This window comes from Zalophus californianus, chromosome 10, assembly GCF_009762305.2.
Source record: "Zalophus californianus isolate mZalCal1 chromosome 10, mZalCal1.pri.v2, whole genome shotgun sequence".
Classification (NCBI taxonomy): domain Eukaryota; kingdom Metazoa; phylum Chordata; class Mammalia; order Carnivora; family Otariidae; genus Zalophus; species Zalophus californianus.
The window spans coordinates 96,749,979-96,772,569 of record NC_045604.1 but is presented as its reverse complement, the minus strand read 5'-3'; the positions used below and the strand labels follow the sequence as shown (position 1 = coordinate 96,772,569).

Here is a 22,591-nt window from a genome sequence, read left to right as displayed (position 1 = left end):
AATCTTTTTTTAAAAGATTTTATTTATTTATTCGAGAGAGAGAGAATGAGAGATAGAGAGCACGAGAAGGAAGAGGGTCAGAGGGAGAAGCAGACTCCCTGCTGAGCAGGGAGCCTGATGCGGGACTCAATCCAGGGACTCCAGGATCATGACCTGAGCCGAAGGCAGTCGCTTAACCAACTGAGCCACCCAGGCACCCAGAAATTGACAGTCTTATAAAATGGCTGTACTAGTGGCTTTTTTTTTCTTTTTCAAAGTGAGCTTTACACCCAATATGGGGCTTGAACAAACGACCTCGAGATAAAGAGTCATATGCTTTACTGACTGAGCTGGCCAGGCGTCCCAATACTAATGGCTTTTTCAATGAATTCCTCAAGAGTTTGTATATCATGTCATCCACAGATAGTCTTACATCTTTCTTTCTAATCTGGATGTTTTTATTTTATTTTCTTGCCTAATTGCTCTGGCTAGAACAGTACAATGTAATGGAATAGAAGTGATGAGAATAATTGGTGAGTAGAATAGAATAGAAGTGGCAAGAGTGGACTTCCTTGTCTTGTTCCTGATCTTAGGGGGAAAGCATTCAGTCTTTCATCAGGTAGAGGACATTTTCTTTGAATCCTAGTTTTTGAGTGGTTTTATCATGAAGGGGTGTTGGATATTATCAAGTGCTTTTTGCATGTCTGTTAAGATGATCATGTGGGTTTTGTCTTTATTGATATATGATGTATTATATTAATTGATTTTCAGATGTTAAACCAACTTTACATTTCTGGGTTAGTCCTGTGCAATTCTGGTATATAATCTTTTTTATACGTTGCTCGATTTGGTCTGTTAGTGGATTTGGTTAAGTATTTTTATTTTTATTTGTGGTAAAATACACACAACATAAAATTTACCATCTTAACCATTTTTTAACTATACATTTGCATTGTTGGGCAACCAATCTCCAGACTTTTCTCCTCTTGCAAAACTGAAACTCTATACTCATTAAATAACCCCCTTCCCCCCTCACCTCAGCCTGTGCCAATCACCCAACCACTATCACAATCACCCAACCTCCTGCTTCTATGAATTTGATACTATAGAAGACACCTCATATAAGTGAAATCATACAGTATGGCTTATTTCACTTTGTATAATGTCATCAAGGTTTGTTTTTTAAGATTTTATTTATTTGACAGAGACACAGTGAGAGAGGGAACACAAGCAGGGGGAGTGGGAGAGGGAGAAGCAGGCTTCCCGTGGAGCAGGGAGGCCAATGTGGGGCTTGATCCCAGGACCCCAGGTTCATGACCTGAGCCGAAGGCAGACGTTTAACGACCGAGCCACCAAAGCGCCCTTAATGTCCTCAAGTTCAGTCCAAGTTGTAGCATGTGTCAGAATTTCCTTCCTTTTTCAGCTGGATGGTATTCCATAGCATGTTATCTACCACATTTTGTTTCCCCATTCATCGGTCCACAGACATTTGGGTTCCTTCCATCTCTTGACTGTTGTGAATTTGCTGCTATAAACGTGTAGACAAATAGCTCTTCAAGGCCATACTTTGAATTCATGGGGCACATACCCAACGTGGAATTGCTGGGTCATAAAGTAATTTTTAAATTTTTTAGAACCCATCATACAGTTTTCCATAGTAGCGGCACCATTTACATCTCCACCCACAGTGCGCAGGATCCTAGTTACTCCACATCCGGGCCAGCACCTCTTCTTTTCTTTTATTCTTTTTGTTTTGTTTTGTTTTTGTTTGTTTGTTTTATTTTGTTTGTAGTAGGCCTCCTAATGGTTTGGAGAACAGCACAGCTTTTTTGAATATTGAACAGCTTTATGTAATCATCCGTTTTAAACAACTGCTTAAAAAAAAGATTTATTTATTTTAGAGGGAGAATGTGGGAGGATGTGCTCAAGCATGGGGAGGGGCAGAGGGGGAGAAGCAGACTCCCCACTAAGCGGGGAGCCCCACACGGGGCTCATTCCCACCACCTTGGGATCACGACCTGAGCCAAAACCAAGCGTCAGACGCTTAACTGACAGAGCCCCCCCCAGACAGCCCTAAACAACTGCTTTTAATGTAATTTCTCTAGCTCTTTCTCCAGGTTTCAGTCAGTGAGGAGCTATTTGCCTTTTTTCTTTCTTTCTTCTTCCTAACTGATTCGCAATGCTTGTCTTTTTCTGTCTTTCTCAACTCCGCTGAGAGACTGTCTGATAATTCCCTGGAGTGAGTCGGTGCTATCACTGTGGCTTTCTCAATGGTAGATCCCGTGTGAATCTTCACAGGTTTACCAATATGTTGGGAAAAGGGTGTCACCTGAAGTGAAATATTCAAGAGGCCGATTGGCCTGCCTTCAGATGCTTCTAGAAGTCATACTAAGCTAGGTGTGAAGTCTGCACTGCATTATGATGTCTTTATTACCTTGGGACTGCTGGCTCCAATCCGGGGCTTTTCCAGCCCTTGAGGCACCCAGGCCTTTGTATATTTGTGTGTCTACCTTAAGGGGTTGTAAGCACCGCTGAGAGCGGGTACCCTTAGAGCCACCTCATTCCAGTCCCCAGCATTATGTCTGGAGATGCCGCGTTTAATCGTCACCAGACACGCAGAGCTGCAGGCGCTCAGGGATTAAACCTTGGGTCCAACCCAGCGGGGACCTGAGAATCTGGAAGGCTGTGGAGCGCCATGTAACCTCCGGGGCCGAGCGGACTTTGTTTAGGTCCCGGCTCTTGACCCGGCTCCCAGAGCTGTACTCAACACAAGTTCGCGTTCAATGCAAGGGGGAGCGTCGTTCAAGTCTGAGTGCGAAGGCGGCAGGGAGCCCCCGCAGCGACGCAGACGGGGCTCTGGAGAGACCGGGGCCGAGCGGGCCCGGGAGGAGGAGCGGTGCTGTGGGCCCTCGGGCAGCCGGGCTGCGCCGCCCCGTCCCTTCGCACGCGCTGCCCGACACCGCGCGGGGCACCGAGCAGGTGCTCGGCGGGTGAGCGCCCGGGGTTCGCTGGGGCTCCAGGAGGAAGGCCGGCTCGCACGCGGCCGCCGGCTTCCCCGTAACGGAGTGGTTCGCCGAGACCCAATCAGAACGCGGCTCCTGGCTTCCGGCCCCGCGCCACCCAATGGCCGTGCACGGGAGGGAGAAGGGCGTGAAGCCCAGCGGTGCCATTATCCTTGAGGGCGAAGGGTTTCCTGCCCCGTTGCGGCCGAGCGTCTCCGGTGCTTCCACCGTGGCAAAAGGCATCCTGCAGTGCTCTAACCCAGGTCCTTGCAGGACCCGTAAGAATAACTCCGGAGGGGTTTGCACCGGCCCCACGAGAGGCTGGTCCCGGTGCCCTTCGGGCCTCCTGGGCGGCCCTCTGAGCCCGAGCACCGGCCGCGTCTAGAACCCCGGACCCGCCGGCGAACCGGGGTGGGGGTGGGGGGTAGGCTCTGGACCCATGGCGCCGCCCCGGGTCCCGCGCCTCGCCGGCGGGCAGGAAAAAACCCAGTCGGGACGAGGGAGGCCGATCGCCGTGAGCTTCGCGGACGTGGCCGTGTACTTCTCCCCCGAGGAGTGGGGCTGTCTGCGGCCCGCGCAGAGGGCCCTGTACCGGGACGTGATGCGGGAGACCTACGGCCACCTGGGCGCGCTCGGTGAGCCCCGGCCCGCCCCTTCTCTCCCTTTTTGTGACACGGAGATTTTTAGACTTCGGGTCCCGACGCGCTTGAGTGTCTGTTGTCGGGGAGGGTCTTCTCCGCTCGGGTTCAGAAGGCTGTACTCACCCCTGCGGAGGAAACGCCTTATCTAGGCTCCATCCTCTTACCCTGTCCGCTGTCGGCCTCTCCTCCCTTAGGATTCGCAGGCCCCAAACCGGCCCTCATCTCCTGGCTGGAGAGAAAGAAGGAGGTGTGGAGCCCGGAGGCCGAGGATCCCGAGGAGGGGGCGAGGCACCCAGGATCTGGGCTAGGTGAGGAAGGCGGGGCTGAGCCGGACTGCAGCTCTCGTGGGAGCGAGCCAGGGCAGGCCGTTTCTTCCCGCAGCCTCCTTCCCACACACAGCCTCTCTTACAGAGCCCAGTTGGGAATCCTCTGAGCCTTCTCTTCCAAAGTTCCCTTTCCCAGACCTTGGGTCAAGGACAGTGAGGTTGGAGTTAGAAATTTAGTGAGCCTTGCTCTCTCATGTTCCTAGAGTGTCTGCATGCCTCAGAAAGGGGCCAGACGTTCACTTCGTGACGCCGGTAATTTTGGCGCAGGTAGTGACTGCCGGTTTTATATACACTGACCTGCAGTCCATTCCAGTGCCTGGAGAAATCGCCGTCCCTGCTGAAATGCCCGCATTTAGGGCCTTTAACACAGCAGGTGATTGCTTGTTTCCAACAGGTAGTACGATCCCTCACCTTGTGACAAACTGCAATTTTCCAAGCCCTACATGAGGGGGGACTAAAGGGCCTGGCGGCCATGGAGTGGGGAGCTGCTGCCTGAGATGAGACTGGGGGGCTCTGTAACAGGGTCTAGAACAGAGAAACACCCCCTTCGTCTCCATCCCCCCACCGTGAGGGAAAACACAGGCATGGTCGTACAAGCACTCAACAATTCTGTTTCAATTCTCTTGTCTCTTTAGAAAGCAAGAAAAAGAACGAACCCAGCAGCAAAATTGGGGCCGAGGAGCTTGAGGAAGCCCCTGTGAGGAACGCGCCAGCGGTGCAGGCCAGGCTGGTTCCTAGTTTCAGGGACTTTAGCCATCCATTGCCTCAGCTGTCTGCACACACAGAGCAGCAGTGCACCCAGACTCCCAAGAGGCCCTACCCCTGCCTGGAATGCAACCGTTCTTTCAGCTACCCCTCCCTCCTAGCCAGCCACCAGCGGGTCCACTCGGGGGAGCGGCCTTTTCCATGTGGCCAGTGTGGACGTTGCTTCCGCCAAAGAGGCAACCTGGCTGTCCACATGCGCATACATACAGGGGAGAAGCCCTTCTCCTGCCCAGACTGTGGGAGGCTCTTTGCCTACCCCTCCATGCTGGTCAGGCATCGGCGAATCCATTCTGGAGACCGTCCATATGTCTGTGGACCTTGTGGGGTTCAGTTCTCCCAGAGGGCTCACCTCGTCCAGCACCAGCTGCTTCATACAGGGGACAAGCCCTATTCATGTCCAGACTGTGGCCGCTGCTTCCGCCAGACTGGGGCGCTGGCCATCCATAGACACAGACATGGTGGGGAGAAGCCGTATGTGTGCACTGAGTGTGGACGCCACTTTACACACCCTTCTCTCTTGGCTATCCACCAGCGCACCCACACTAGGAAGAAGCCCCATATCTGTTCTGACTGTGGTCGGAGCTTTGCCTACCCCTCCCTCCTGACCAGTCACCAACGGGTCCACTCTGGTGAGCGCCCCTACCCTTGTACCCACTGCAGTGCCCGCTTTGCCCAGCAAAATAACCTGCTCCAGCATCAGCTCATTCACACAGGGGAAAAGCCCTATGCGTGCCCCGACTGTGGCCGCTGCTTCCGGCAAAGCGGCTCCCTGGCTATCCACAGACGCACACATACAGGGGAGAAGCCCTACTCCTGCTCCGAGTGTGGGCACCAATTTACCTCTTCCTGTGTCCTCAACAGCCACAGACGCATCCATTCTGTTGAGAGGCCCTTCCCTTGTTCCCAGTGTGGGAAAACCTTTAAACGAAAGAGTGCCCTGGAAGCCCACCAATGGATCCATCGTACAGGCGGGACAAGTCAGAGGGGTGACAGACCTCTGTTACCACCCCCAGCCCAGGCTTGTGTCCCTGAGGGTCAGGAACCGTCCGTACACTTCCGACATTTTCCCGATATGTTCCAGTAGTGTGAGTGTCTGAGTAAAGCAGTGTGAAGGAACAAATGTTTTAAGGTTCTCCCTCATCAAGTGTTGGGAAGGAGGTGCACAGAGGGCAAGGGATAGGAGAGGGGAGAAAAAGGGAATCAGGCAAAATGGAGATGGTGGGGGCTGAGCCACATCTGGAATCTATGCGAGACCTGGGAGCTGAGAGGCAGGACATCCGGAGTGAAGAACCTGTCAGGAAAAGCATGAGACTCCTTCAGTCAGCTCCCAGCCCGGACTGCTGACCTCTGACCTTTCAGCTCCGGTTTCCCCTGACTGTAGATCTCAGGAGAACAAACCTCCTTGGACCAGGAGCCGTAATGTAAGAGGAGGATCATAGGCTTTGAACCAGTTTATCCCATGTTCAATCTTGGCTCATCCCTTGCATCATCAACATCTCTCTGACTATAAAATGAGTACATTAATACTGCTCCCGAGGTGGTTGTGAGGATTAAATAATACATATTCAGTCAGAACTGTCTAGTACAATATTTCTCACTTGTGTATATCCTTTCAAGCTTTGCACGTTACACTAGTTTCTTGAATATTGAGAACAGCCTTACCTAATCACCCCTGCTGAAAACAACGGCTTTTAATGTAAAATTCCTACCTCTTTTACATGTCTTAGCAAGTTAGAAACTATTACTGCCTTATTTTTTCCTTAAGGGATTCACAGTGCTTATCTTTTCCTGTGCTCTATTCAGAGATGAGAGACTGTCTCATAATTCCCTGCAGTGTGTCACTATGGCTTAGGCACCCAGACCTTTGCTTATGTATTAGGTCTCTGTCTCACCAAGTTGCAAGCACCGCTGAGAGCGGGCACCCTTAGAGCCACCTCATTCCAGTCCCCAACATTATGTCTGGAGATGCCGCGTTTAATCATCACCAGACACGCAGAGCTGCAGGCGCTCAGGGATTAAACCTTGGGTCCAACCCAGCGGGGACCTGAGAATCTGGAAGGCTGTGGAGCGCCATGTAACCTCCGGGGCCGAGCGGACTTTGTTTAGGTCCCGGCTCTTGACCCGGCTCCCAGAGCTGTACTCAACACAAGTTCGCGTTCAATGCAAGGGGGAGCGTCGTTCAAGTCTGAGTGCGAAGGCGGCAGGGAGCCCCCGCAGCGACGCAGACGGGGCTCTGGAGAGACCGGGGCCGAGCGGGCCCGGGAGGAGGAGCGGTGCTGTGGGCCCTCGGGCAGCCGGGCTGCGCCGCCCCGTCCCTTCGCACGCGCTGCCCGACACCGCGCGGGGCACCGAGCAGGTGCTCGGCGGGTGAGGCCCGGGGTTCGCTGGGGCTCCAGGAGGAAGGCCGGCTCGCACGCGGCCGCCGGCTTCCCCGTAACGGAGTGGTTCGCCGAGACCCAATCAGAACGCGGCTCCTGGCTTCCGGCCCCGCGCCACCCAATGGCCGTGCACGGGAGGGAGAAGGGCGTGAAGCCCAGCGGTGTCATTATCCTTGAGGACGAAGGGTTTGTGGACCTGGTGCCACGCACTGGGCCCTCCGCAGGGACGTGATGCGCCTGACCCCGGACCACCTGGGCATGATCAAAGGGTCCCAGCGCGCATCGCTGCGGATGCGCCTGTGTTGTTGGGGAGGGTCTTCGCCGCTCGGGTTCAGGAGGCTGTACCCACCCCTGCAGAGGAAGCGCCTTGTCTAGGCTCCATCCTCGCACCCCGCCTGTTGTTGGCCTATTCTCGTTAGGATTCGCAGACCCCAAAGCCGCCTTCGTCTCCTGAAAATGGAAGAAGGAGGCGTGGAGCCCGGAAAACGTCCGGAGGAGGGGGCGAGGCACACGGGATCTGCTCTAGGTGAGGAAAGTGGGGGTGAGACGTTCTGCAGCCTCTCTTGGGAGCGAGCCAGGGCAGGCCCTTTCTTCCCGCAGCCACACCTACACCGCACCCTTCTCTTTAAGGACCCCAATTCCTAAGAATCCGATGAACCTTCTCTTCTAAAATTCTCTTTCCCAGACCTGGAGGCTTCCTTGCGTTCAACGGTAGCGGGTCCCTCTGGCCCTAACTAGGGGTTGGGGCAAGGCAGCAGTTGGGGTTTGAGGTCTTTTGCCTTCTTTCCTCTAAGTACTTAGATTATTGCTTCCAATAGAACTTTCCTCAGTTATGGGAATGTTCTATCTGTGCTGCCGAACACAGAAGGCACTAGCCACATGTGGCCATTTAGCACTTGAAATGTGGCTCCTGTGCCCAAGGAAGTGAGTTTTTCATTCTAATTAACTTAAGCCTAGAGAGTAGGCATGGTGCATTTCTGACGGGCCTTGGAAAGAGGCCAGAAGTGCACTTGGTTCGCTGGCCTGCCCCTGTTTCTCAGGGCATATCCTGCCACGGGAAGCTGCCTAGAGCCCTCTGTAGAATTTAATGACTGCCACCTTTCATTTAGGATGAAAACAGGTGTTTTTGTGTGCTCCAAAGGCACTGAGGTGTGGGTTTTGTTTTTTTTGTTTTGTTTTGTTTTGTTTTTTTGAGAAATATTTCCACTGAAATGTCCATATGTAAGGCCTTTAACCAGGGAGAGGTGCCAGCTTCCCTCTGAAAAAAATTCAACCCTTCTTTATGAGAACGCGCTACAGTTCTGGAGGCCTGCGGTGAGAAGGGATGGTACTCTTTCTGAAAATCTCCAGCACCAGCTTATCCACACGTGAAAGAGGCCCTAGCGGTGCTGGGGCTGTTCGTGGGGCTTCTGCCACAGGCACCCTTCGCCATTCACAGGTACACGCACACACACCCAGGAAAGTACCCCTGCCCAGAATGTGGCATCTGCTTCTCCTGCTCCTCCCTCCTGCTCAGCCATGGGCACATCCACTCTGATGGCACTGAGCGTGGGGAAAGCTCCCAGAGAAAGTTTGCCCTGAAAGCCCACCAGGGGATCCATTGGGCAAACATGGAGAAGCCAAGGGGCACCTGGGCGGCTCACTCAGTTAAGTGTCTGACTCTTGATGTCGGCTCAGGTCATGATCTCAGGGTCCTTGGGATCAAGCCTCACGTCGTGCTCTCTGCTCAGCGGGGAGTCTGCTTCTCCTTCTCTCTGTGTGCTTTCTCTCTCTCTCTCTCATAAATAAATAAAATCTTAAAAAAAAAAAGATGAGATTCCTTCATTATTCATGGCATGACTTTCTCCCAGGACTAACACTGCTTGCTGGAGTCTGGGTTCATGGTGCAATGACATTTGAGGCAAAGGTTGGGTTCCAGTTAGTCTATAAGGTGAAATCCATGTGTGCTGTAATCGAAGGTTGCACTGCCAGTTACTTCCCTCTCACTGAGTATGCAACAAGAAGAAATTAATCTCAAAGCCTTGCACCCAGCTTAGAGCTGCCAGTGGAATGCAGAGGACATTCTAGGTTCAAATCTCACCCCTGCCTTTACTAACAGGTTTTGGGCAAGCTGCGCAACTGTCTGATAACTGTCCTCATAAGGACTTTGAAAGGTGAGTTTCTTTTTTCTTTTTTTCTTTAAGTTTTTATTTATTTAAGTAATCTCTACACCCAACATGGGGCTTGAACTCACAACCCCGAGATCAAGAGTCACACACTCCTCCGACTGAGCCAGCCAGGTGCCCCTGGAAGGTGAGTTTCAGTTGAGATCATCTATATCGATGTGCCTACAAGGTGGCACCTGGTACTTAGTTGGCCCTCAACACCATTTCCTTTTGTCCAAAACAAGGTGTCTTTAGTCTTTATGTGGCCTCTTGGTGTGTAGACTCCCTAGATCTTCTCCATCCTTCTCTACAGTGGGCAGTCTTCAAGAGGAGCCCTGCTTGTCCCTGTGCCCAATGTGGATCCAGGAATTTATACAGAAAAGGAGCAAGAACCTCTGCTCTCACATTAAGTCCTGGGTGCTTCTCTCTCCAAAATATCTCCCGCAGTTAAGAGCCTCCGACTCTGCCTGATTCCTCGGTCCTGCCTTAGTAGCTCCCACCAGGACGGTGGCAAGCCAGGCCAAATGGGGCCTTCCCAGCCCAGGGCCAAAGGGCTAGGCTGCACCTCAGCCCAGCCTGCCCTCCCATTTCCTGCTTATGGGAAGAGGGCTCAGCACCTTTTCACCTCAGTAGTTAATCATCCTTCCTGTGCAATGTCAGCATCATTGACAGTACATCATTACCATTTAGGCAAAATGTCCACAGATTCCTTTCCAGCCTTCTGTTTAGTCACTTTCTTCCAAATGAAATGGTTTGCTGTCCATTGGCCTTTGTATTCCCTTGGAGCCTAAGTTCTTCTTATTTCTCCAAACTGAACTATGTATAGGCAGAAAGCATAGACACAAAGCTATCAGTTTGCCGTGCAAACAGACTGCCAGAGTAATTTTCCGAAAACATTGGAAGGTAATTCACTCCTCTAGACTGATTTGGAGCTCCCCAATGTGCAGGATGAAGCTGTCCAATATCTGGTGCCAACATATCCTTTCGATCCTTCAGTTTTACCCTAACAGTATTTTGTACTGCATCAGAAAGTGTCCTCATTCCCTCCACACTCAGAACTTTCCTGAATTCCTGGCTTTGTACCAGAGATCTTTATGGCCATGGAATTCAGCTGTTTATTCAACAGATGTACATTGAGCACCACTGCCCTCCCTAAATCCTACCCATTCATAAACCAAACTCATTTCCCACCTGATGCATCAATCTGGAAAGTCATTCAGAGGGACTCTGTCTTACTTATTTTGGCAATCTTGACATTCCACCTGCTCCCCCAGTAGTTTGTTCAATAAACCGTCACTGTGCTTGGGACAGAGTAGAACTCAATGTTTACTGCAGTTGTGTGTGTGTTTCCTACCTCCTCTGTTCAAAGTCATCGTCCTTGGAATCTCTTGCTACCTAGGTTATCTTGTGAATTCCTGACATGTTGTCTTCACTCCTTGCAGGCTTTGGGGTAGCGTTTTGCCCATAGCAGGTGCTTTAAAATTTTTGATTAATGGGTTGGAGAGATACGTATGTAACCAGCTTTAGTATGTAGCAAATGGCATATTTCCGACCCTCAGATCCCCTGGGAGATGACCCTGAGCTGGTGAAACCCTGCACACTTACACAGGAGTGGCAGCCGAGGGAGTGGGGGCTGACTGGTTCCAACAGCAATTTTCCTATACCTTTCACATACATGCTTGCAGCACTGTTATCAGTTGTAAATGCGTATGCCTCACTCAGCTATGAACTCCATTCAGAGCATGGTGCATGACTTATTTCCAAACTGGCAAGCGCTACGCTTAGTACATTGGACAGATGTGTCATGTAAAATAAGATTGAACCTGAGAAGAGGCCAGGAGCTCAGACTGTGACAAGCGAATTCGGAGAGTGTGGGGGGAAGGGAGCCGAGTTCAGCAGTTTGAATAAAAGCCCGGTCAGCCCCGGGTTTAAAATCTTTGTTCCTTCTCCTTACTAGCAGTATCCCTCTGAGAGTTTCCTTATCAGTAGAACCGGATGACGACCATCACTCCATACAATGGTAGCAAAGAAAAAAAGATGTGTTAAGAGGGGAACAGTGCCGGCGCGCAGGAAACGCCAACGTTAATTTCCCTCCCAAAAGGGCACCAAGGAAGTTGTCCCAATTCTGAGAAAGCCACCCGGGGTAATCTCAGCCCCGGGTTGGCCGGAGCGGCTCCGTCACTCAAATCCTTCCCTCCGTCAGCGAGGCAGCCCCTGCCAGAGAGCAGAGGCCCGTCACTGACACCAGGGCAGCTCGCAGCCGCCGCCCGCCGCGGATCTGGCCGCAGGCACCCGGCACGGAAGGTCGGCTTCCTGCCCTTACGCTTCCGTCGGCTTCGTTCAAACAAGCCGCTTTCGCCAGCACCCAATCAGAACGCCCGATCTTCGGCCGCCGCCCAATGAGCGCGTGTAATGGGGGAAAAAAAAGGGCGTGAAGCCCAATCGCAGCGCCATCACACTTGAGGGCAAAGAGGTTAGGAAGCCGGCATGGCGCTCCGGTCAATAAAATCGATAGCTGGAAGCTGCCTGTGTTCCAGGCTAAGGCGGTGCGGTAGCGGCGCCGCCATCTTCCCCGAAGGCATCTTCCGGTGCCTTTCACCGAAGTTCGGGCAGGAGTTTCCTGAATAACAGCAAAAGGTTTCCGTTAGCCCCGCAAGGCGGCTGATTCCGATTCCCTCAGGGCCTCCCCAGGCACGCTCAGCTCCGGGCCGGCGGGGGTTCCCAAATCGCGGGGTCCGCCGGGGGTCCAGGCCGGGACGGGGAAGGCCGTGGCGCCGGCTCCTGGGGTCCAATGGCGCCACCTTCGGCTCCGCTCTCCGCGCGGGGACCAGGAGAGGCCGGACCCGGCCGGAGAAGGGGAAGGAGGCCGAGGGCGGTGAAGTTCGCGGACGTGGCCGTGTACTTCTCCCCGGAGGAGTGGGGCTGTCTGCGGCCCGCGCAGAGGGCCCTGTACCGGGACGTGATGCGGGAGACCTACGGCCACCTGGGCGCGCTCGGTGAGGCCCGGCCCAGTTCGCTTCCGCGGGGCCCGAAGCGTTGGAGGAGCTTAGGGCGGGGGGTTGGGTGGGGGCGACGGCACGGAGTGCAGAGCGTCCAGGGACCTGGCCCGTGACTAGGTTGTGTCAGGGGAGGAGGACAGGGGCTTGGCAGGAGGTGACACCGGGTAGATCTTTTACCCAGCCTTATCTACGAGCTGGACGTCTGACTGGTTCTCCTTCCCCAGGGTGCGCAGGTCCCAAACCAGCCCTCATCTCCTGGTTGGAACGAAATACCGATGATTGGGAACCGGCCGCCCTGGATCCGCAGGAGTGCCCAAGGGGGTTAACAGTCCAAAGAAGTGAGTGAAAAATGCCTGTGCAGGGCCTGCAGCCTCCAACGACTCCGTCTAGAGTGTTGGTGGCTAGGGGTACCTCTGGCCCATGCCGTAATGCTTTATTTACTGTGATTGTTTTCACAGCTTCAGGGTCGTGTCTCTCTGATGGTGTTGGGTGCGTCCACCATACAGTGATTTACATATCAGTTTGCATACTAAGGGTCCGCAGTTCTCTATTGTGTGAATGAATCTGTGAGCTTTTGAAAGGAGCTACCCTCTTGGCCTCCCTCCCAGGATCCCTGTCCTCAGTCTTCTCTGAACTGTGCTCTGACTTAGACACCTGGTACCTCTCTGAGTTTCTGGATTTTGGTTGAAGGGATCTCATGGGGAACAGCTGCCTGGGGTGCAGGGCTCTCTTTCTGCCCTTTTGGAGGGGTGACCCCTAATCAGTGAAGGAATCTGTGCTCTCCTCAGGGTCAAGCAAGGCTCTGATTAATGCCATTCAGGTAGAACGGCCCCAGATCTACCCACAGGGGTGGATGTAACCATCTGGGCTGCCGTTTCTGTGCTAGATTCTCTGACACCAGGGCTATCTTTCCAAGATTCAGATCTGTCCATGATACTTCTTTGCTAAAAACCTTTCAGTTTTTGCCATGGAGGTTGTCAAATGGCTGTCAGTTATCTCTAAGTCACTTGGGGAACTTGGTAAAAAAAAAAAAAAAAAATACAGATTCCTAGGGGCACCTGGGTGGCTCAGTTAAGCATCTTCCTTCGGCTCAGGTCATCTGGGATTAAGCCCCGCATCAGGCTTTCTGCTCCATGGGAGCCTGCTTCTCCCTCTCCCTCTGCCTGCAGCTCCCTCTGCTTGTGCGCTCCCCCCACCCCACCCCACCCCCGTCAAATAAATGAATAAAATCTTTTAAAAATAATACAGATTCCTGGACCTAGAACTATTGATTTACTCTGATGGATGTCTAGGACCTTGTATTTCTTTTTTAACAGCCCCAGTTGATTGGCATGCATGCTTAGGTTTGAGAACCATTGGATAAAATAGAGCCCATGGTCCTGAACAGCAGTGGTTCTGAGAATGTGGTCCTCACACCAGCAGCAGCATCACTCGGGAAAGAATCAGATACAAATTCTTGGGGGCCCCATCCCAGACCTGCTGAATCCAAAACTGTTTCAATGAGCCATCCAAATGATTCTGATCACAATAAAATTTGAGAACCACTGGCTTAGAGGGCCTTATGACCTAGTCTCTGCCAGCTTATATCTTGTATTTCCACTTCCTGCCTTACACTTACCTCTTCAAAAACTTCTAATTTCTCAAGCCTGCATAACCTGCAAGAAACACTTCCTGACTTCTCCAGATTGAGCTTGGGACTCCTGGAATATCCTCCACATTTCTGTAGTGGTGTGTCACAGTGGGATGTCTGTGGCACTAACACTCCCTGAAGACGGGCTGAGCCTGTCTGTCTTCTAATCTGTGACACTGTCATAGGCAAGGGGAGGGGCCCAGTATTTGTTAATATCTCCCTGTGTTTCTGTAGAAACCAGAACCAGAAAGAAGGACGGAGAGAAGGAAGTGTTCCCACCTAAGGAGGCGCCCCGAAAGGGCAAGCGAGGCCGGCGGCCCAGCAAACCCCGCCTGATCCCCAGGCAGACTTCTGGGGGCCCCATCTGCCCTGACTGTGGTTGCACCTTCCCTGATCGGCTGGCCCTGGAGAGCCACAAGTGTGCCCAGAATCTGAAAAAGCCTTACCCCTGCCCAGACTGCGGCCGCCGCTTTTCCTACCCCTCCCTGCTGGTCAGTCACCGGCGGGCACACTCTGGCGAGTGTCCCTATGTCTGTGACCAGTGTGGCAAACGTTTCTCCCAGCGCAAGAACCTCTCGCAGCACCAGGTCATCCACACAGGCGAGAAGCCCTACCACTGCCCTGACTGTGGCCGCTGCTTCCGGAGGAGCCGGTCCCTGGCCAATCACCGGACCACGCACACCGGCGAAAAACCCCACCAGTGCCCCAGCTGCGGGCGGCGCTTTGCCTACCCCTCCCTGCTAGCCATCCACCAGCGCACGCACACGGGCGAGAAGCCCTACACCTGCTTGGAATGCAACCGCCGCTTCCGACAGCGCACCGCCCTGGTCATCCACCAGCGCATCCACACGGGCGAGAAGCCCTACCCGTGTCCAGACTGCGAGCGGCGCTTCTCCTCGTCCTCTCGCCTGGTCAGCCACCGGCGGGTGCACTCCGGGGAGCGCCCCTACGCCTGCGAGCACTGCGAGGCCCGCTTCTCCCAGCGCAGCACGCTGCTCCAGCACCAGCTCTTGCACACGGGGGAGAAGCCCTACCCGTGCCCGGACTGCGGCCGTGCCTTCCGGCGGAGCGGCTCACTGGCCATCCACCGCAGCACGCACACCGAGGAGAAGCTGCACGCCTGCGACGACTGTGGCCGCCGCTTCGCCTACCCCTCGCTCCTGGCCAGTCACCGGCGCGTGCACTCAGGCGAGCGGCCCTACGCGTGCGACCTGTGCTCCAAACGCTTCGCCCAGTGGAGCCACCTGGCGCAGCACCAGCTCCTGCACACCGGGGAGAAGCCCTTCCCCTGCCTGGAGTGTGGCCGTTGCTTCCGCCAGAGGTGGTCTCTGGCCGTCCACAAGTGTAGCCCCAGGGCCGCTATAGGGGGCGCCGGCCAGAAGGGCAGTGCCCTTTAGTACGGGAAGGACGGTAGATTCTCACTTCACTTCGTGGAGGGGTCCAGGGAAGAAGCCCCGGGTCGTACAAGGCAGAGTCCGCAGGAAAACCCAGGTCTCCTGCTACGGGGACCTGAACTTTAGTATATTTCACCACACCGGCGGCCGTACTGCTTGTGTCTAGAACGGACAGTCCCATTAGGACAGGGGACATCGCGTGGCTCTTTTCCAGGCTACCCTATCCTGAAAGAATTTGTGTGTGTGGATATCAGGGCTAAGAGTTCTCCCATCTATCTTAGGGGCTGTTTGCTTTTCTAGTTTGTGCATACAGGGATCACCTGTCCCCTTGTATACAGTCCGGAGAATCCCATTTGTGGGGGGCAGTATCTTGCCCTACTCTGCCCCTTCCTCCATACCAGCGTTAAACAAACCTGGTTTAGCCCCTTTTTTTCAACACTCCTGCCAAGTGGTTTTTTTACCCTTGCTTTAAAAACCTCCCTTGACAGGGAGCTCACTACCTCACAAGGCAGGTCATTTCACTGTGGGATAGCTCTGATTTTTAGAAGGTGGTTAAGTACTACCTTCTCCTTCCCTAGAAGTCTTGCCCAGAGTATATAATACTTCATCTACATGACAGCATTTCAGATAACCACAGCTGCTTTGCCCGTGTTTTCAGGTTAAACAGCATTATTTGGTCAATCATTCCTTAAAGACAGGGTTTCAGTCCCCACACGTGCTTTCTCTCCAATGTTCCTTTTAAAGGGTCATGCAAAAATAAGCCAGCACCACAGTGTGCACGGTACACCTTGGTCTCTACTTGTTTTGACAGCTCTAGATTGCACTGAATTTGGGGGTGGTGACACTGTAGCAGGGCTTCATTGGGTGGCAGACACATAACATACCTAAGCCTTTTTTTTTTTTTTTAAACCACATACTGTGAAGTTAAGTCTTCTGCCCCCTGTGTTTGGAAAATTGATTCAAGTTGGGTCTGGGACATAGGCAAAGTGAGCTTTGGGAAAAGACTGATTTTAAGGAGAAGGAGGGGAGCTGTGGTCTAGCAGCAAGAGTAAAACTGGCACTAGTCTGTACTTCATCCAGTGGATTTGGATTAGTTCCAGGCAGCCAGTGGCTAGAAAATCCTTGAGAACTGGGCCTCACTCCTCCCTGATTCTCAACCGAATAAGGAGACATCAGCACAGAACCTTCCATGAGTCCTCAGTCAACATTTTTCATAAAGTGAGATGAGGCCGTTCAAGGAGGGTAGAAAGTTAAGTAATTGAATACAGGGCAGGAAGGAGTCTACAGTCATCAAGTTGTGTTCATGCCTGCCTTCCTTACAGAAGCTCCCAGAGCAGTGGCGGCAATGTGTCTTAATCTTTGATATGCCTCCCTGGCACCCACCCCCGAGTAGATGCTCAGTAAAGCTTTACTGCATTCAATGAACAAGGCCCACCACTTTGCCTTGGGTAGCTGCACCAAATTGGAATTTTCAGACATGACTTCTCTCCTATTCAACAGCTGGAGTGGGTCATGTTCCTACCCCTGTTGCTTGTTTCTTCAGCTCTCCCAATCTCAGCCCCAAAGTGGGAGAGCAGCTGGGGAACACAGTGTTTGTAATTACCTCTGTGGTATTTAGCAAGTTGCATTGTAACTGTTGGTCTGTTTCTCCTTGGATGAATGGATGAGCTGCCCCAACACCGACCGGGGTCATACCAGATTGGGTCTCATTAAAATGTCGATAAATGATATTCCTTGTTGAATCACTGTTTATAAAACATAAGTCTAGGTCCTTGACTGGGTAAAAATTTTTAGTTCTGATGGAGACCTGCCTTCTAACAGCTATTCGAATGTCTGCCTAGCTCTGCATTAGAGCTGGCTATTCTACTTTTATCACCAGGCTGATCCAACTCTTTATCTAGGAATTTTGTAACTTTCTTTGGGCCTGGATTGTAACTCCTAAGACTTGGAGGCCAAGTTCCAGTGTGTGTGCAGTCAGTGGAGGGCCAAGATGATCGACAACTTCCTAGGTCCCCTAAGGCACGTCAGTCCCAGCATCCATTCCTGACCAGTTGTGATCCTGGCCCTGTTTTCAGCGGGAGATCCCAGTATCCTTCCAATTTGTTCCCCCTTCTGTTTCAGGTAGTTTGTTTCTGTTACTTGCAACCCAAAGAATAAACTAATCCACCATCCCAGTATGGATTTATTGCCCATAAGCTTTGAAGAGGGGAAAATTGCAGTGCTGCTGAGAGGAGCCAGCACGACCCCTTTCCTGATCTCCAACCTCAGTGAGCCTTCACCTTCAGTATGACTTAAGTCTTCCCTACATCCTTAACCAGTGAATACCTTCTCTTCCACTAAAACCCAAGGTTTCAAATAGGAATTCAACATTCCACTCCCCACTGACTCCACGTTTACCAGTACTTAGGTGTGACGCTCACCAACATAGCTGTGCTTGATTTCATCTACTGCCCTCTCGGGGACTTTGCTACATCTGTTATTCTTTCTCTCCTCTTAGTTTTATGGTTTCAGAGTCCCTCTCCTATCTGGAACACATACATGCCAATCTAAAATCTGTCTTTTTTAAAGATTTTATTTTTAAGTAATCTCTACACCCCACATGGGGCTCGAACTCGCAGCCCCAAGATCAAGAGTCGCATGCTCTACTAACTGAGCCCGCCAGGCGCCCCTCAGCTAAATTTCTTGAAACAGTAGCTTACATTCACTGTATTCTTTGGCCTACTGCAACAGCATTTATGATGGGCCAGGTACTGTGTCTTAACACTTTATATGCATTCCAATGTGATGTGTATGAGAACCCCACAAAGTAGTTGTTTGGAGATACGCTTCCATGTGTCTCTCGCATTGCCCCATATCTTGCTGAGTATGCCAAAAATGGCAAGGCCTTGCCTTCAACAAATTGTCAGATGAGCTGATTCCAGACCTAGAGCCTTTTGAGTGAGGAAAGGTTGAGTCCCTTGATGAAGGACTATGTTATATTGGCAAAAATGTGCTGAATATCTTCCTTTTAGCCTTTTCCAAAGGTACCATTTCCCAGGGTGGCAGGATACAGGAAAAGGGAAAGTAACTAGAGTTGTCAGGTATTACTGGACATTGGATCTAGACACATTCTAATTCTTGGAGATCCAAAACATCACTGTAGTTCACCAGGCCGCGGACTCATGAAGATCAGGCATGTACAGAAAAGGGTTAACTCAGCAGGCCTAGGTTGCTCAAACCCTGCACATTCCAAAGAAAGCTCATCTTCAGGACTAGCACTTGGCTCATTCCTGGGAGATAAATTCCGAGCCCTTGTAATATTTTGCCTGATTAGTGTGTTTTCATATGCTGGAGGCCTCGAGCCATGCTGTACCAGTCTGACCAGATGAGTTTATCCTAACAATGTGGTTTATGATGAATGCCTGTTTTTGCTCTGGGAGACAGTCTGAGTAGCTGAGATCAGTCATGTGAGTACTCCATGTCTGTGTAACTGACTCCCCAATAAAAACCCCAGACACCAGGCTTTGGGTGAGTTTCTCCAGTTGGCAACAGTTCACACATACTGTCACAAGTCATTGTTGGGAGAATAAAGTGCATCCCTGTGCAACTCCACTGGACAAGGACACCTGGAAGTTTGTAAGTTCGTGCATGTCTGGTTTCTCCTAGACTTTGCTCCATGCCCCTTTTTCCTTTGCTGATTTTAATCTGTATCCTTTTCCTTTAATAAGCTATAACCTAGAGCATAGAAAGAAAGAAAGGAAAAAAAAAAAAAAAAGACAAGGCCCTGACGCCTCGTTTACTCTTCTCAGCCATTTCTTAGGGTTGTGTTTGTGTTAAGCAACCATGAGGGAGAAGTAGTGTCTCTATGTGGGACAAAGAGCAGCTTGCTTACTACTTACCACAAAGCACCAGGTTCTCCAAGTTCATTGTTCCTCCCCCATAGTGCAACTCACTGTGTGCCTAGCATCCATCGGCCCCTTCCATGTTGCCTCTGCGGGGCTTAGGAGGCAAAAGAGCTGATACATACATGATGCTCAGGTGGTTTGTTCCATGAATAAGGTCCTTCGTCTATGACATTGGAGTCTCTTGTCTTCGGCCGGCATCCATGAAACAATGGGTAACCTTAAATTACACACCTGACAGTAGGTATTATTTCCCTTTAACAGAGGAGGGAACTGAGGCTCACTGATAATATTAAATAACATGTCCAGGATCACATATCTGGTAAACCTAAGGGCCAGGATTCCAAGGCAGGTCTGACTCCAAAGCTGGCTGCAATACAAGGTACTACTCCACTGAAACTCATGACTTAGTTAGCAAATCGGTAATTTAATTTTTACCTTATTTATCTTAGTTTTCCTACTGAAGCTCTCTCATAACTTAGCTTTCATGCACTATTTTCTTCTAGTGTTCCTGGTGCCTCTTGTGGTTGTTTCTAGTGTGTACATGTAGGAATTCCTTCTCAGCGTCTCTTGGGAAATGAATACATTAACCCAAGTTCCAAGAACTGGGAACATGCAAAAAAAAAAAAAAAAAAAAGTACCATAATTGTCCTGTGAATTAAAGCCTAACAACAAACACAGAGAAGGGGCACCTGGGTGGCTCAGTCAGTTAAGCATCTGTCTTCAGCTCAGGTCATGGTCCCAGGGTTGTGGGATCAAGCCCCGCATCGGGCTCCTTTCTTGGAGGGGAGCCTGCTTCTCCCTCTCCCGGCCGCTCCCCTGCTTGTGCTCTCCCTCTCTCACTGTCAAATAAATACATAAAATCTTTTTTAAAAAATAAATAAACAGAGAAGTTAGTGGTTTAGATGTCATTAAAAGCAAGACCAGGAAATGTTCCTACAGAGTTGAAAGTGAAAGTCAACATACCTGTGAAAGGGACAGGAGCACCTAGAATAAAAGATGTCACAACAGGATCGGGTAACCTCGCTTATAGTGCTGGCCAGGTGGTAAGTCTGTGTCCCCAGTCCCGCCTGCTGCTAACCAGGAGTCAGTCTTGCAAATAAAATATTCTATTCACAGGATACTTCGTACATATCTCCTATAAATGATGTTCTAGAAGTTTTGGAAGTAAAATAAGTTGGTCTCTTAAATTGCTGTGGAAGTCACAAAATTGCAGATTTTTTTGTGGTAAAATATACATTAATTTTGCCATGTTCACCATTTTTAAGTATACAGTTCAGTGGCATTAAGTACATTCACAATGTTGTACAGCCTGCCACAATTTCCAGAACTTTTCATCATCCCAAACAGATACTATGTACCCATTAAATAATAAATACATGAATGTTGTATTTGCAATTTTGATAGTTATTACCAAATTGCTTTCCAAGGAAGCTACATGAATTTACACTCCCATCCAATATGTGGGAGTGCCTCTACCTCTAAAAACAGTGCATCATTCATTCCTTCATTCAACAAGTATCTCGGGCAACTGCCACAGGCCATGTAATGTTCTCAGAGATGGAAATGCAACAGTGGACAATATAGTCTTTGCCCTCGTGGAGACTCCAGGCCAAAGAAAAAGACAAACAATATCAGGAAGTGGTCAGTGCAGGATGAGGGGATGAAAGTGACAAGGGGGACTATTTGGGGACAGGAGTATCAGCAAACTTTCTTCCCCCTGCCTACCCTCTTCAACAAACTTTTTCCCCCATCAGAAAACTTTCTTTTTAAAGAAACCTTTTTTTTTTTTAAAGATTTTATTTATTTATTTGACAGAGAGAGAGCACAAGTAGGCAGAGAGGCAGGCAGAGGGAGAGGGAGAAGCAGGCTCTCCACTGAGCAGGGAGCCTGACGTGGGACTCGATCCCAGGACCCCGGGATCATGACCTGAGCCGAAGGCAGCCTCTTAACTGACTGAGCCACCCAGGCGCCCCCATCAGAAAACTTTTTGATCCCTGCTCATCTGAAAGCTGAAAAATACCATCATGCAATTCTACTTTGCGTTCCCTGTTATGTGATTATTTTTTCAAATGCTTTAAGACATTGCTGTATTTTCTTTTACGTGAATTGCCATTTATATCATTTTACCTATTTTTCTGTTGTTAGTCTTTGTCTTATGCATTTGTAATTCTTTAATAATAAATTAGTCCTCTGGAATATAATTTGCAAATATTTTTCTAATTTGTCATTGTATATTGACTTAATGATTTTTCGCTACATATTCTTTCTTTTCCTTTTTTTGTTTTAAAGATTTTATTTATTTATTCATGAAAGACAGAGAGAAAGGCTGAGGGAGAAGCAGGCTCCCCACCGAGCAGGGAGCCTGATACGGGACTCGATCCCAGGACTCTGGGATCATGACCCTGAGCCGAAGGCAGACGCTTAACCATCTGAGCCACCCAGGCACCCGCTACATATTCTTTCTTTATGCAAGTTTTCACCCCTTGTTCTTTGAAAGTAATACATTCTTGGGGTGACTGGGTGCCTCAGTCATTAAGTGGCTGCCTTCAGCTCAGGTCATGATCCTAGGGTCCTGGGATCGAGCCCCGCATCGGCCTCCCTGCTCTGCGGGAAGTCTGCTTCTCCCTCTCCCACTCCCCCTGCTTGTGTTCCCTCTCTCACTGTGTCTATCTAATAAATAAATAAAATCTTAAAAAAAAATTAAAAAAAGAAAGTAATACATTCTCTTGGAAGTTACCCTTCAATTTTCAACACATATATCTAACTTAAGTCTAATATTTCTCATTATCTGTATGCCTATTTTTATTTCATTTTTAATATTTTTCCAGTGAAATGCCACAATTTTCATCATTCGGTGCCGCACATTGTGCTTTGACTCATATTGTTTCCTCCAAGTTCATCTGGGAAGGGTGGCCATTTGCTGGGAGCCTGCACAAAATATGGAACACTTCACGAATCTGCATGTCATCCTTGAGCAGGGGCCATGCTAATCTTTCTGTATCATTCTGATTTTAGTATATGTACTGCTGAACGAGCACTGTATGTCTATTTTTTAGTTTATTTTTAATTTTTTTAGAGAAAGCGAGAGAGCAAGGGAGGGGCAAAGGGAGAGGAAGAGAGAATCCCAAGCAGGCTCCACACCCAGTGTGAGCCCCATGTAGGACTCGATCTCACCACCCCAAGATCCCAAGATCCCAACCTGAGCCAAAATCAAAAGCGGGTCACTTGGGGTGCCTGGGTGGCTCAGTTGGTTGGGTGTCTGCCTTCCACTCATGTCATGATCCCAGCGTCCTGAGATCAAGTTCCACATCAGGCTCCCTGCTCAGCAGGGAGTCTGCCTCTCCCTCTCCCTCTGCTGCTCTGTCAAATAAATAAACAAAATCTATATATATAAAAAAAAAGTGGGTCACTTAACTGACTGAGCCACCCAGGTGCTCCTGCCTATTTTT

At 50.5% G+C, this 22,591-nt stretch overlaps 2 protein-coding genes and 1 non-coding gene across 5 annotated transcripts; 2 read left to right on the top strand and 1 right to left on the bottom strand.

The window, feature by feature from the left end:
• The first annotated feature begins 1,844 nt into the window (after nucleotides 1-1,844).
• LOC113931803 (zinc finger protein OZF-like) lies at nucleotides 1,845-6,282 on the top strand. Of its 3 annotated transcripts, none has more exons than XM_027609854.2 (3): nucleotides 1,845-3,244; nucleotides 3,817-3,930; nucleotides 4,584-6,282. In XM_027609854.2, the coding sequence occupies exons 1-3, from the start codon at nucleotides 3,103-3,105 to the stop codon at nucleotides 5,795-5,797; spliced, it is 1,470 nt and encodes a 489-aa protein (XP_027465655.1). In that variant the 5' UTR covers nucleotides 1,845-3,102; the 3' UTR covers nucleotides 5,798-6,282. The 3 variants fall into 3 exon arrangements, with proteins under 3 accessions (XP_027465655.1, XP_027465654.1, XP_027465656.1); XM_027609853.2 differs by having other exon boundaries at nucleotides 3,171-3,616; XM_027609855.2 differs by lacking the exon at nucleotides 3,817-3,930 and having other exon boundaries at nucleotides 3,171-3,616.
• A 3,038-nt stretch (nucleotides 6,283-9,320) lies between these two features.
• Nucleotides 9,321-19,923, top strand: ZNF689 (zinc finger protein 689). Its single transcript, XM_027612653.2, has 3 exons — nucleotides 9,321-12,231; nucleotides 12,459-12,572; nucleotides 14,099-19,923. The coding sequence occupies exons 1-3, from the start codon at nucleotides 12,027-12,029 to the stop codon at nucleotides 15,259-15,261; spliced, it is 1,482 nt and encodes a 493-aa protein (XP_027468454.1). The 5' UTR covers nucleotides 9,321-12,026; the 3' UTR covers nucleotides 15,262-19,923.
• Nucleotides 19,924-22,075: 2,152 nt separating this feature from the next.
• LOC113933827 lies at nucleotides 22,076-22,180 on the bottom strand. The gene has a single exon (XR_003523522.1). It is a non-coding gene; the product is annotated as a U6 spliceosomal RNA (small nuclear RNA).
• Between the last annotated feature and the right edge of the window lie 411 nt (nucleotides 22,181-22,591).